The sequence below is a fragment of the Ciconia boyciana genome, chromosome 1 (genome assembly GCF_034638445.1).
Source record: "Ciconia boyciana chromosome 1, ASM3463844v1, whole genome shotgun sequence".
Lineage (NCBI taxonomy): Eukaryota > Metazoa > Chordata > Aves > Ciconiiformes > Ciconiidae > Ciconia > Ciconia boyciana.
The window spans coordinates 125,914,483-125,926,633 of NC_132934.1; the positions used below are offsets into that span (position 1 = coordinate 125,914,483).

The following is a 12,151-nucleotide window of genomic DNA, read 5'->3' on the forward strand; positions in this document are numbered from 1 at the left end:
GAAGGATCCTTTTTAATATTTCAAGACATCTGGATTTGGATTTGTTAGTTTCCTCACTGCCTGCCAGGATTTATAATCTAGAAAGTATTTTTCAGTTTAGACTGATAACAAAAAGAACTCTTCTAGGAAGCAATTACAGGAATATCCCTAAAGTAGAAACCTAAAAACTGACAAACAGTTTTTCAAAGCTACCCCTCTAAATGGAGATTAAGCTAAAAGAGTACTCTTGCTCCCTCTGTCATGTGTCCAAGCTAAATAATATCAGCCATTCCAACAAAAACCAGACCCTGTATTCCTGCCATGTAATACCATCCCCACTACATTAGAACATACGAAGTAATGCCATTATTTCTGTGATTCTATGTAGTAGTCTTCAGGCGTGGACATCATGTTCCTCTCACCCTGCTGGGTAAGAGGAGTGAGTTGGGAGTAATTCCACTAAAGCCAGTTGCAGTGAACCTCTGTAAAGCTGTTAAGACCTTGTATATTCCAGTGCACAATGAAAGAAGGTATACAGAGCTTTTCTGCCTGTACTGTTTCCTCTCCATTTCTACCTTGTGACATATTGTCTGCATTCAGCATCTGTGAAATGGTTGGATTTATTTATAATTTGTTCACTAAAACGTAACTGCAGCTGTATATTTTAAGAGTATCAGTGACAATCAGCATATTTTACACCAAAGCTATAATAAAACCAGGCCATTCACCTTTATGCCATGCCTGAGGATGTTTATTTTACAAGTAATATATGACCATGTGGAATATCTTTGTTTTCAAAAAGTATGCAAGATTTTATGCAGAATGGGTATGGGACTCTGACTGCAAACAGATGACATTTTCCAGTATAATAGCAGAGATGTCACATTTTCCAATATAATAGCCAGTGATAGCAATAAATCTAGGAGGCTCCACAAAACTGGATTTACTTTGCCAATATGTTATGGAAGTTACTTGCAGTTCTTCATTAAACTTACAACCTTATTAACTTACAAACTTACAACTTACCACTACTACTCTTAGAATTGGTAAAATAATATGGATTTCAGAAATATGCATTAGGACAAGATTGTATTTGTTCAAGAGAGTAAAGGGGCAATGAATTATACCACACGGAGCTGTACGTTATTCAGTACAGCTGCAATGTCATCAGAATAAAACAGTTTAGAGGCATAGGACGTTGGAAAAGCCACACGTCAACTGTATTCATACAATGCTTTATAAATTAATGTTTTGATAATCTTTGATTGATCTTGGCGACTGGGAGAAGTGCCCAAAGACTGAAGGAAAGCAGATGTCACCCCTATCTCCAAGAAGGGCAAGAAGAAGGACCCAGAGAATTACAGGCTGGTCAGCCTCACCTCGATCCCTGGGAAGGTGACGGAGCAGCTAATCCTGGACACCATTTCCAGGCACATTAAGGACAAGAAAATCATAAGGAGTAATCAGTATGGCTTCACTGAGGGGAAGTCATGCTTGACCAAAAATCTTCTCTGATGAAATGACTGGCGTGGTAGATGAGGGGAGAGCAGTGGGTATTGTCTACCTGGACTTCATTACGGCCCTTGACACTATCTCCCATAAGATCCTCATAGACAAGCTCTCCATGTACAGGCTGGATGAGCAGTGAGGTGGTTGAAAACTGGCTGAATGGCCAGGCCCAGAGAGTGGTGATCAGTGGCGCAGAGTCTAGTTGGAGGCCAGTGACTAGCGGCGTACCCCAGGGGTCAATAGTGGGTCCAGTCCTGCTTAACATGTTCACTAATGATCTGGATGATGGGGCAGAGTGTGCTCTCAGCAAGTTTGCTGATGACACAAAACTGGGAGGAGTGGCTGATATGCTAGAGGGTTGTGTTGCCATCCAGAGGGACCTCGACAGGCTGGAGAAATGGGTTGACAGTAACCCCATGAAGTTCAGCAAGGAGAAGAGCGAAGTCCTGCACCTGAGGAAGAACAAGCCCATGCACCCAGTAGATGCTAGGGGTCACCCAACTGGGAAGCAGCTTGGCAGAAAAGGACCTGGGGGCCCTGGTGGACACCAAATTGAACATGAGCCAGCAACGTACCTTTCCGGCCAAGGTGGTGAATGGTATTCTGGGCTGCACTAGACAAAGTATTGCCAGCAGGTGGGGCGAGGTGATCCTTCCCCTTTATTCAGCACCGGTGAGGCCACACCTGGAGTGTCCAGTTCTGGGCTTCTCAGTATGCAAGAGACATGGACATACTGGGGAGAGTCAGTATGTCCATGTCAACAAAGGGCCACGAAGATGACTAAGGGACCATATCGGAAAGACTGAGAGAGCTGGGACTGCATAGCCTAGAGAAGACTCAGAGGGAATCTTACTAATGTATATCAATACCTGAAGGGAGTGTGCAAAGAGGATGGAGCCAGGTGCTTTTCAGTAGTGCAATGGGCACAAACTGAAACACAGGAGGTTCCCTCTGAACATCAGGAAACACTTTTTTACTGAAAGGATGATTGAGCACTGGCATAGGTTGTCCCAGGAGGTTGTGGAGTCTCCATCCTTGGAGCTATTTAAAAGCCTTCTGGACATGGTCCTGGGCAACTGGCTCTAGATGACCCTGCTTGAGCAGGGGGGTTGAACCAGAGGACCTCCAGAGGTCCCTTCAACCTCAGCCATTCTGTGATTCTGTTTATTTATTTTTCAATAATGGTGTTCTTTATAGGCATAGGGACAGCAGGACTTCTGAAAATACTTCCCTGGTATTAATATATGGCAACAATCGCCTAGACACTGCACAGAGCAGATTTTGTAACCAGTGCTTTCCAAGTCTCTACTCCTTTATAATGAAACCCATTGATTTTCATCTAGTTGTTCCTGAGAGTTGCAAAGTTTGTTTAGATTAATCTCATCACCAGAACCTTGTCCCACAAGTGATCTCTTTCAACATATTGAAGGTGCAACTCATGGGAAATGCTATTTGAGATGGCTCGGGTATTTTATAAATAAACACACCAACCCACTTCAATGTCCACTCTCACTGGACATTAGAAAATTGGTATTAAATTAGCTTACTTAGCTAAAAGGAACACATGTGAGTCCACATTTGTTTTCAGTTAGAAATTCCAAGGGAGAAGTCATGTATGTTAAAAAGCAGCTGAAATGTATAGACTTTCCATGGACAGAAAAAAATTAAGTCTGCCTTTGAAACGAAGTCTTAGGCTTAGGGGACTTAAGACCAATTAACTGAAGGTGTGAAGGTAATGCACAGAAGTTAAACTGCATTAAACTCCCTTGTGGAAGCTCTCACTCAGAAATAAATTGGTTTTATTTCAGTGGAGCTTAATCCCTCTTGGATGAATTTATGTGCATTAACTCCCATCCTTAAGTTAATTCATTTGAACTTTCCTGAGCTTCCCTCCTCCATAAGCCTTCAAAAGCCAAGGACTAAATAGTGCTTCCCTCTGAATACAGAAGCACAAAGGATAAACAGATTCAAAGAATTCATCATTACCTGCCCATGTACCAGTATGGCAGGCAACTAGAAACTGGACTAAAAACTCCAGAATTAAAAGGTGCGTGGTCTTCATAAAGAGGGAATGCACAAGAGAAACCCATTTGTAAGTCCTGCTTACCTGGAGAAAACAGAAAGCCACAAGTCTACATAAAGACCAGGATCAGCAGGTAAATGGCTGTGCCAGAGGATACAAAGGCAAATTCAGAAATGCTTGCAGATGACATATCTGCTTCTTCCTTCCATTATTTTTACCTTCTCCCTTACACCTTCTAAAGAAATGTGAATACTCAACAAGTTTCCTGTCCCTTCACCAGGGAGAAGTCAGCCTAAGGGATGCTGGGTCAACTCAAATGTGAGAAGGGCAGGCTTCTCCTTCCTTAATGTGTAAAAATGTACCCACAAGACAGTCACCAATTCATAATTATTCCTTACTAACAAGCAAGCACATGAATGATTTACTTCAGCGGTTCCATTGACTTCAGAACAACTACCATGTAAATAAAGATATGTATGTGTTTCAGTGTTTGCAGGACTGTATCCTAAAAGAATAATGTTCCACTGCCTGATCTTATTAGGCTAAAACCCTGGAGTCTCCATCAAGTTATCTTCCTCTGTAAGTAATCATGTTAATTTTTTTCTTCCCTAATTTATATCAAGGCATTACTATGATTCCCAGCCTAAACACATATTCTGAAATGTGGCAACGGTAATGCATAATACATTAGAAAAATATTTATTAGAGCTTGCACAGAATTAAATTTGTGATGCTTACTAAAATAGATGTTAGGAAACGTGCATCTTGCCAGTACAACTAGGAGCTTACACCAGAAATGCTTACTTCTGCCTGTTACTTTATTTCTGATCTATCACATTTTGGAATGATCTGGCGAAATTTCAGTGACCAAAGGGATGTGCTTGTGACATTAATATACAAACTGAAACACAATTAGCTACCATTCTTTTCCTAATTTTGCTTTCAAACTTTAGGTTTCTGCTGAGTAGAAATTCCTAAATACAAAATTATGCAGTGTTTTTCGGTACATACTCACAGTATACAATTTCATATAAAATCTGACTGTGCCATTGCTCAGACCTACCTGTTTCTGCAGATAATCTTGTTCTTGTGCTTCTCTTCTCAAAAATCATGGCCAAAGATTTGCCTTGCATCAAAGGCAAATACTGGAACACAAAAATTGAAGGCATTTCAATTTTATAGTCATTATACACTTTACAGTGTGAAATACTTCTTTTCATTTTAATTCTGCATTAGAACAATTACAGAGCTGTTTTTTTAACTGTAGCTTTGTTCTCCTGCCCTTCAAGGAATTTATTAGCAGTGGAAAGGTTAAAGGGAAAGAAGTAATTCTAGGGGCAAAAAGCAACTGCATTTTGGCACTCAGTTTGAGCTAGCATTAAGGAGAACTCTGATACTAATTTAATCCCATGCAGGAAAGTGTCTTCCATTTCCTGCATTTAGTGCTGCATGTACACTGTGTGTAGATGGATGGAGTTAGCCAACAACAGCGAGTTAGCTGTGCAAAGCTGTTTAATCTTTTCACCTGTGACGTCCTCTGAAGTAAAGAATATCTCTGAACACTTTACAGGAAGGCTCTTTGATTTGTAGCACATGATTCACAGTATTTAAGAGCTCAGGTGATGTTTAGGACAAGACAGCTGAATGGCTCATTCCCATTACTCTTCAGAACAATGCTTATTTCAACATCTGAGTGACCTAAATGACAGTTAAACCATTTTACCTCTCCTTTGTGCTTTATCCTTTGTTTCAAATCTGAGGCCATCCACAGCAAATACTTCAGCTCATCTGCTGTGTAGTTCTGTAGAGTAAGGAGGTCACGACCTTTCAGATGAACATTCATTTGAGCTGGTGGCCCATACCTGTATCAAAAGAGCAAAAAATACACGCTTTTTGTCATTTGACACTAACTGTACTCATGCTAAAGCCAATGAGCAAGCAGCTGAAATCTCTCCCACTGCCCTCATTTGACCCAGCTGGATCAGCTTGATGGACTGTGTTAATTACTGTCAGACAGACACAACACGCCACTGTGCACTATATTGATCACCACCGTAACAGTGCCTCAAATTGTATTATAAACTGTACATTAGATGTAGTTACTTTTGCCTTCTGATATGCATATGACTTGACTGCATGCTGCCTAATCAAATAAACCCAAATGCATAAAGCCATTCAGGACTTGAGGAAATGGCTTATGTGTAGACCGCAAAGCTGCCCTTTGGGGGCGCAGAATACGAGGAACTCATCTTGGTCCTCTTTCTCCCTCCTTTGTGCTTTGTGGATAAGTAGACATTTGCCATGTTCCACCCCCACCGATACAAATAGTGGCATTTCTATAACCATGTATGAAATCTCTTGATTACGCTGGGGAAGAGGGTAAAAAACCCAACAAAACAGCCATGTGCTCTGGTCCTTCTCCTACCACACAAGAGACATTCTGGGCATGTGCAGTGTATTTATTCAGTGTATTCTGGCCTCCAGCCAGATTTACGACTTTCAGAATCACATGAAATTGGATGTCGATAATCACCCACAGAAGTTACATGATCAAATTTCCTCTAGCTTAGATGAGGTGTCTTAATGAAAGTCACATCCAAGCCTGTGTTTCCACAGGCTTAAGATTAATAAGGGAGAGTGGCAGCTTAGCCCCTTCTCTGGCACTGTATCTACAACCCTACAGCCTGCACTGTACTCTTGCTAAGGTTTGGATGGGTACAAGCTAAACATGTCTTTTTAATTAAAGCCAGCATTTTTAGACTGATCTGATGGAATGGAGACCAAAGCAATGCAAACAAATGGACTGAGTGCAGCTACTGCTTTTGTATTTCCAAGTAGGCTTCCCTTTAGCTCACCTTTGAGGCCAGGCTCAGTTACAGCACCTGACAATTGCCAAGCCCTGGAGCCCACACTTAGGAATATTCAGGGGAAAAAAATAGAATTTATGTTCATTTTTCTGTTAATTCCAATGAATAAAAGCCCTGGTAGTAGATAGGCCTGTTATGGCTTCTAAAGATTTTGTTGTTATATTAGTTAAATCTGAAGGGAAAGACTTTTTCTGTAGAATTTTGTGAAACTGGAGGAAGAGAGCAGCTCTTAAGGGAATGGTACCACACATTATTACTGTCTGTTTGACATCACAGCACCATCTGCATGACTTTTCAAATCATGTAATGAGAATTTTTTCTTTAACTGAAGATATCTAAATGCTGTGTGTTTTCCTTCTGGGCACCTTAAAAGTGCTTTAGATACACATTATACCACTGCCATTACTAAGAAGACTTTTTTCACAGTGAAAAGGATTATGTGTAACAGCAGAAACAGGGAGAATGTATGAAGAAGTAGCCCATGCAGATGCCCTGCAGATTAATATTGCCGGAACTCATTATATGCTGTCATATATCAGGGCAATGTGCTCCAGAGATTATGCAGACTGCCAGAGGCTCCACCGCTAAGCTAAGCACAAAGCACCGCAAAGGTTCCCATCAATGTGCACCATCAGACTCCGATCTCTGCACAGGCCCCCAGACTGCAGGAGGGCTGGACTCTTCTGTAGCACCATGCAGATAAAGGAGTGGATTTCTTGTTTTCTAAGTTTAGAGTAATGTTGCCTGTGTATTTTCTTAGAGTGTCTTTGAAAATTGATTCTTAAGTGAAATACAATCTAAACTGTGTGTGTGACTTCAGTAATAAATATTTGCAGCAGTACCATTTAAAATAATAATGCACATTTCCAAGCCATAAAGACTAGCCTTCACAGCATTACAATCATTAGTAAAATAAAGTTACATATTTTGCTGTAAGTGTTATCCTTCTGTCCCCATGCTTGCCTCCAACCTGAGGTAAACAACCTAGAGTTAGGAAGCATCCAAATGACCCATTTTTTAATTTGAGGTGGGTGTTACAGTGCTAGCAAAATGATTTCCTGTACTTCTATATTCAACAGCTGCAGAATAGAATATACCTGACATTATAACAAAGGCTGGGCATTCATGGGTCAGGTAGCTTCCACCATAGCATGAAAAACAGCCTACCAAGGCAAGCTACTGAAATCCAGCCTTGAATACCAAGGCTCTTAGTTGATATTCAAGGGATTGGCTCTAACTTCAATGTGTATATTCTGAAAGAAATTAGTCTCATAACTGTGACTTTTTAATTGCTATTATTTTTCAGAATAGGAATTTGCTACTCTATCCAGTTTGGGGGAACAAAAAAATACTTGTCCTGTTTTAAAATCTATGCAATTGTTTGTTCCTTCGCCACTCTACTCTGCTTCGCTGCATTATTTCCAGAGCAGCTTTGATGCTGCTCCTCAAGTTTCTAATTGCAGCCTACAATTCCTTCCAGGGAGGTAGAGATTGTCTAATCTCAACCTGCCAAGCAGGAACTTCTGTTCATGGGTCTTGTTTTACCATTTGGCACTATTGAGAAGTGGACTGAGAAATATCCACCGCTAATTTCTGCACTGGTAGATAGTGAAGCACTAAAATTGGTTACCCAGAGAGAATTTGGAATTACCATCCTTGGAGATTTTCAAGATGTGGCTAAGCAAAGACATAGCTGACCTCATATGCTGTTGTCAGGCTACAAGCAGAAAGTTGGACTACAGGTCTCCTCCTGACCTCTATGTTCCCATGATGATTCTGTTTTATTGCTATGACCTTCAAGAAATGTGCTCCCTTCCTTGTTGTCCACATCCTCTGAAAGAGAGGCAGAAGCGGACAAATAAATTCCAGAAAAGGAGCATGAGACAACATACCAAAGTTAAAATGTAACAGGCAGAATTGCAAGGTCAAGCAGTTGGCTTATTCCTTTCTGAGCACGGATAGCAATTACTTTGGACTGTTGGCACAGGCTGATAGATACTAGATTATCCTGCAGTATCCACCACAGTGTGCTTAACTTGTAATGCTCATAGACAGTGGTGATAACTTATGCCAACTTTATGATAGAATGGTAGCCCCCCCTAAAAATAACAAACAACATTATGTGGGGAGCTTAACAAATTGGATGACTTTATTGGAAAACCAGCTTTACTGCAGTTGTTTTCCAAACTTGCTTTTCTATCATCTCTGCTAACCAAAGAATGTTCCCACCGATCGCCAGCAGTGAAAATCCAAAATCCATTAAAAAAATTATCACCCAGGCTTCAGGACCATTTTAAAACTGTAGCAAATAAATCACAGAACTTGGAAAACATTTGTTTTTAATCTGATGTAATGTAGAAAGGATAAATAAAAATTACTTATTACATATTAGGATTCCTGTGAATGTGAAATTCTCGTATATTGTTTTCTAGCACTACCCATTTGTTACATAACGCTGTTAATACTATTCTTATTGACACTGACATGAAAACATAGGAAGATGTGGAATTAAGTTTCAAGACTTTAATTTTAACTTGATTCTGGAGATGTGACAAGCATGAGAAGCAGCTCACTGAAACACTGTCATACAGGTACTTTTCTGAAGGCACAGGGGACAGGCCTGTCTATGCAGCTGAAGAAAGAACCCAAAGCCAGGTCACAGAGCCAGGTCTACCTGGTTAACTTTGAACATCGTATCACATCATGCTTTTCCTGCATGCCTCCAGTGTATATAGAGACAAAAAAATATCAAAGTGGAGATTCACCTTGCAGCTTCAAGGAGAGAATTTCCCTCCCAGTACTGGCCATGATAATTGTCTAAACGCATAAGAATTTCCTGTACTTTATTCAGGTAGTTATTTATTGATTACAGTACCTGCAATGTACACCGACCTCAAGAAGAGGTCACATTCCTTCTTAACTTTGCTGCTAAATCCCACAGAAAGAATTAACAGCATTTCACAAAAATTAAAAGGGAAAATCCTCCAGTCTCCCAAAGACACTCAGCTTGCTGCCTCAGGAGGCAAAAGGGCACTTAAAATGTGAAAAAAAGCGCCTTTCTCTGAAACACTCACTCCTTCACAGGATTCATCTGCTTTTGTCTCCAGGTTTCTGACTAAATGGCACTGAACGCCGGACAAAACTAAAGGATAAACTTACCAAAAATGTCGCAGCAGCTGCTTGCTGGTCCATGTTAGCTTTGCAGTACTGAAGCAGTTCCTCATGTTAAACAGCATCTTCTGTTTGCACTAGACTTCTCTCAGTCCTGCAAATGAAGGTAACAGAAACGGAGGTATATGAAGCAGAGAGCGAGCTGTGCTGCTGTGCAAATGAGGGAAAACCAAGAACCAAAGTCTTTGCTTTGGTTGCCCCAGCCAGGGCTGGGCCTGGTGGGGGCTGACACTGAAGCTCTTCCTTGGTCAAAATCTACAGATAGAGATTTCTCACAGGGCCAATTGCACCACTCACAGTTTGTGCTCTTCTGTGTGGGCCCATCCTATCACACCTGTGTCAATACCATTTCGTAGCAATTTTGTGTTTGTTAAATATTTGTACAGGAGCACGTGCTAGCAGAAAAAGGCAAAAGAAGATTTGTCAGAGGTGGCACGAGTGGGGTGGCTCCCTTGGGGATGGGACTGCGACCATGGGTGCTCCCCGGTCCTCGCACGGCCTGGGCAGGGACCGACGGCCCCATGCTGGGCTGAAACGGGGGTCCTGGGCCCACAAGTGTTGGGCTGGGCAGGGCCATTAAGGGTTATTTGTGCCTTCAGGGCTCTGACAAGAATAGAGAAGGGCTACATTAAAAAATGTATATATTGCTGGGGTTTTTTTGGACCAAGTTTTCAATTGTGCTATGGTAGCCTTAAACAGCCCTCAGTGAGGCCCAGAAACTTAAATACTGCGCCTTGCATTACCTCCTTACGTTAAATTGCTTGCTGTAGAATCTGATGTTGGTCAATTGCTAAATACTGAAGTGATTTCATTTAAATTTCTACCTTCAAATATAATTGTCAGATAAGATTTTATGCCACCTGCACTGTAGGCGGTTTTGAAATATGGCCATTACTTTCTCATTTCCTCCTCTGTATAAGGAGAAGCGTACTTGTGTAAATCAAGGTGATGGCATATCTATCAGAGATGGTGATATGTTGAAATTGCAATGTGAGGATGATGTAATTAAAACACATTGAAAAAAAAGAATGTTTGACTTCCCCAGAAAGACAGACTGCCGTGAAAGGCAGCTGATAGCTCTTGGTAGGATTTGTTCAGGACCCCTCGTGCCAAGCCAACCCTGAGATACTTGGAAAATGCAGCAGTTGCCAGGGGAAATGTCAGGGAGAAGCAAAACCCAAGAGAAATTAATGGGAATGAAAGAGCCAGAAGAACTGCACGTAGAGAAGAAAGCTGGGCCATGGTTTCCTTCTTGGTTGCCCTTCTCTGGGAAATGACTCCCATGGCCTTCAAGCCCAGCCCCAGGGGACTGAGCGTGTGCCACCAGTGGTACCCAGGAGAAAAGACGGCAGGGAAAGGTGGTCAAGGTGCCAAGGCCCCCAGTCTCGTCCTGCAGCCCTGCAGGGAGGGGACAGTGCCAGTGCCCCTTTGTCAGGTCGCCCCTGGACAGGGACTGCCCAACCCCAGTTCCCACGTGGACCAATTCCCTCGTAAGCTTCTGTGAGCGAGCAGCAGCACCAGGCGGGGGGGAGAGTCGGATTGGTGTCAGCATTGCTGTTGGTGTGACGCACTTCTCTTACATTTGGGGTGACAGCAGCATGTCTCAGCGTGGAGCCCCAAAGCTACCCCGCGATCCTGCTAGCTGCCCCCAGGCTGCCAGGGCTCAATGTACTACCATGTGAAAAACTGACTCACTCATCTCAACACGATAAAATGCTTCAGTGTTGAAATCAGGATTGAATTGGTTTGGCATGTTTCTATGTTCCAGGGCTTGGTATTGGAAATGGAACAATAGTAGTACATGGGTTGAGACACACTGGTGAAGAGAGAATAATGTAGTGTGAGAGGAAAGTAGATTAGGATAAAGGAATTATATTGATATAGTCATCTAATATGAGCATAAGGCCTCTCTCCTTGCTGAGCTGGCAGGAGACTGACCCTTGACACCTCCTTTCTTCAGGGGAAGCAGCAGTCAGGGTAGGGAAAGACAAGAAAAACATTTATGCAGCAGTGGCTGTGGGGTGGTGCAGCAATAGTGCCCATGTTGCTTCCTTTCAACCTGAAAAAACCACCCTGGGAAGTCAATGTCCTTTCACAGCTCATCCGCTCCCTGGCCTCCTGGCCTGAGGAAGGGCCTGACCTTGGTGCCTCTCTTTTGCAGAGTGGGGCTTCAGCAGCTGGGGCACCTCAGAGGGGGAGCAGCTCCTCCCCTGCAGCTCTCTCCAACCTGCTGTGCCCCGCCATGCCCACAGCTGCATCTTCCAGTGGTACATGTTCGCTTGGACACCTGGGACAATGTGGTATAACTGGGCACCTGGTGACACGACTTCTGCTTCATCTGCATGCAGTGGTTGTCCAAAACTATAGCCAAACGCCCACTCTATAAGCCTTTCCAGTCCATCCCGCACCCTGTGGTGGCCAGTGATGACTTCCAGGAGCTCAGCATCCAGCTACTTGCAGGCACTGCTGGTAACTCTATCCTTCTCCCGTCGTTCCTTGTTCAAAGACCTCCTTACCAGGTCAGCCATCCTACTGGCAGAGATACATTTGTCCCACTTAGTGAGGTGGCTCCCGTCTCTCCCAACCAGATGTTGATCTTCAA

The 12,151-nt window shown here is 42.6% G+C and overlaps 1 protein-coding gene across 1 annotated transcript in view; it reads right to left on the reverse strand.

The window, feature by feature from the left end:
* The window catches only part of OTC (ornithine transcarbamylase), a 30,373-nt gene extending 20,759 nt beyond the window's left edge, over positions 1-9,614 (reverse strand). Inside the window, exons 1-3 of the mRNA XM_072852447.1 lie at positions 9,538-9,614; positions 5,235-5,373; positions 4,575-4,656 (exon numbers count right to left, since the gene is read on the reverse strand). Of these exons, the coding sequence (XP_072708548.1) occupies positions 4,575-4,656; positions 5,235-5,373; positions 9,538-9,614 (298 nt within the window). The remainder of the gene's footprint in view (positions 1-4,574; positions 4,657-5,234; positions 5,374-9,537) is intronic.
* Positions 9,615-12,151: the final 2,537 nt, after the last annotated feature.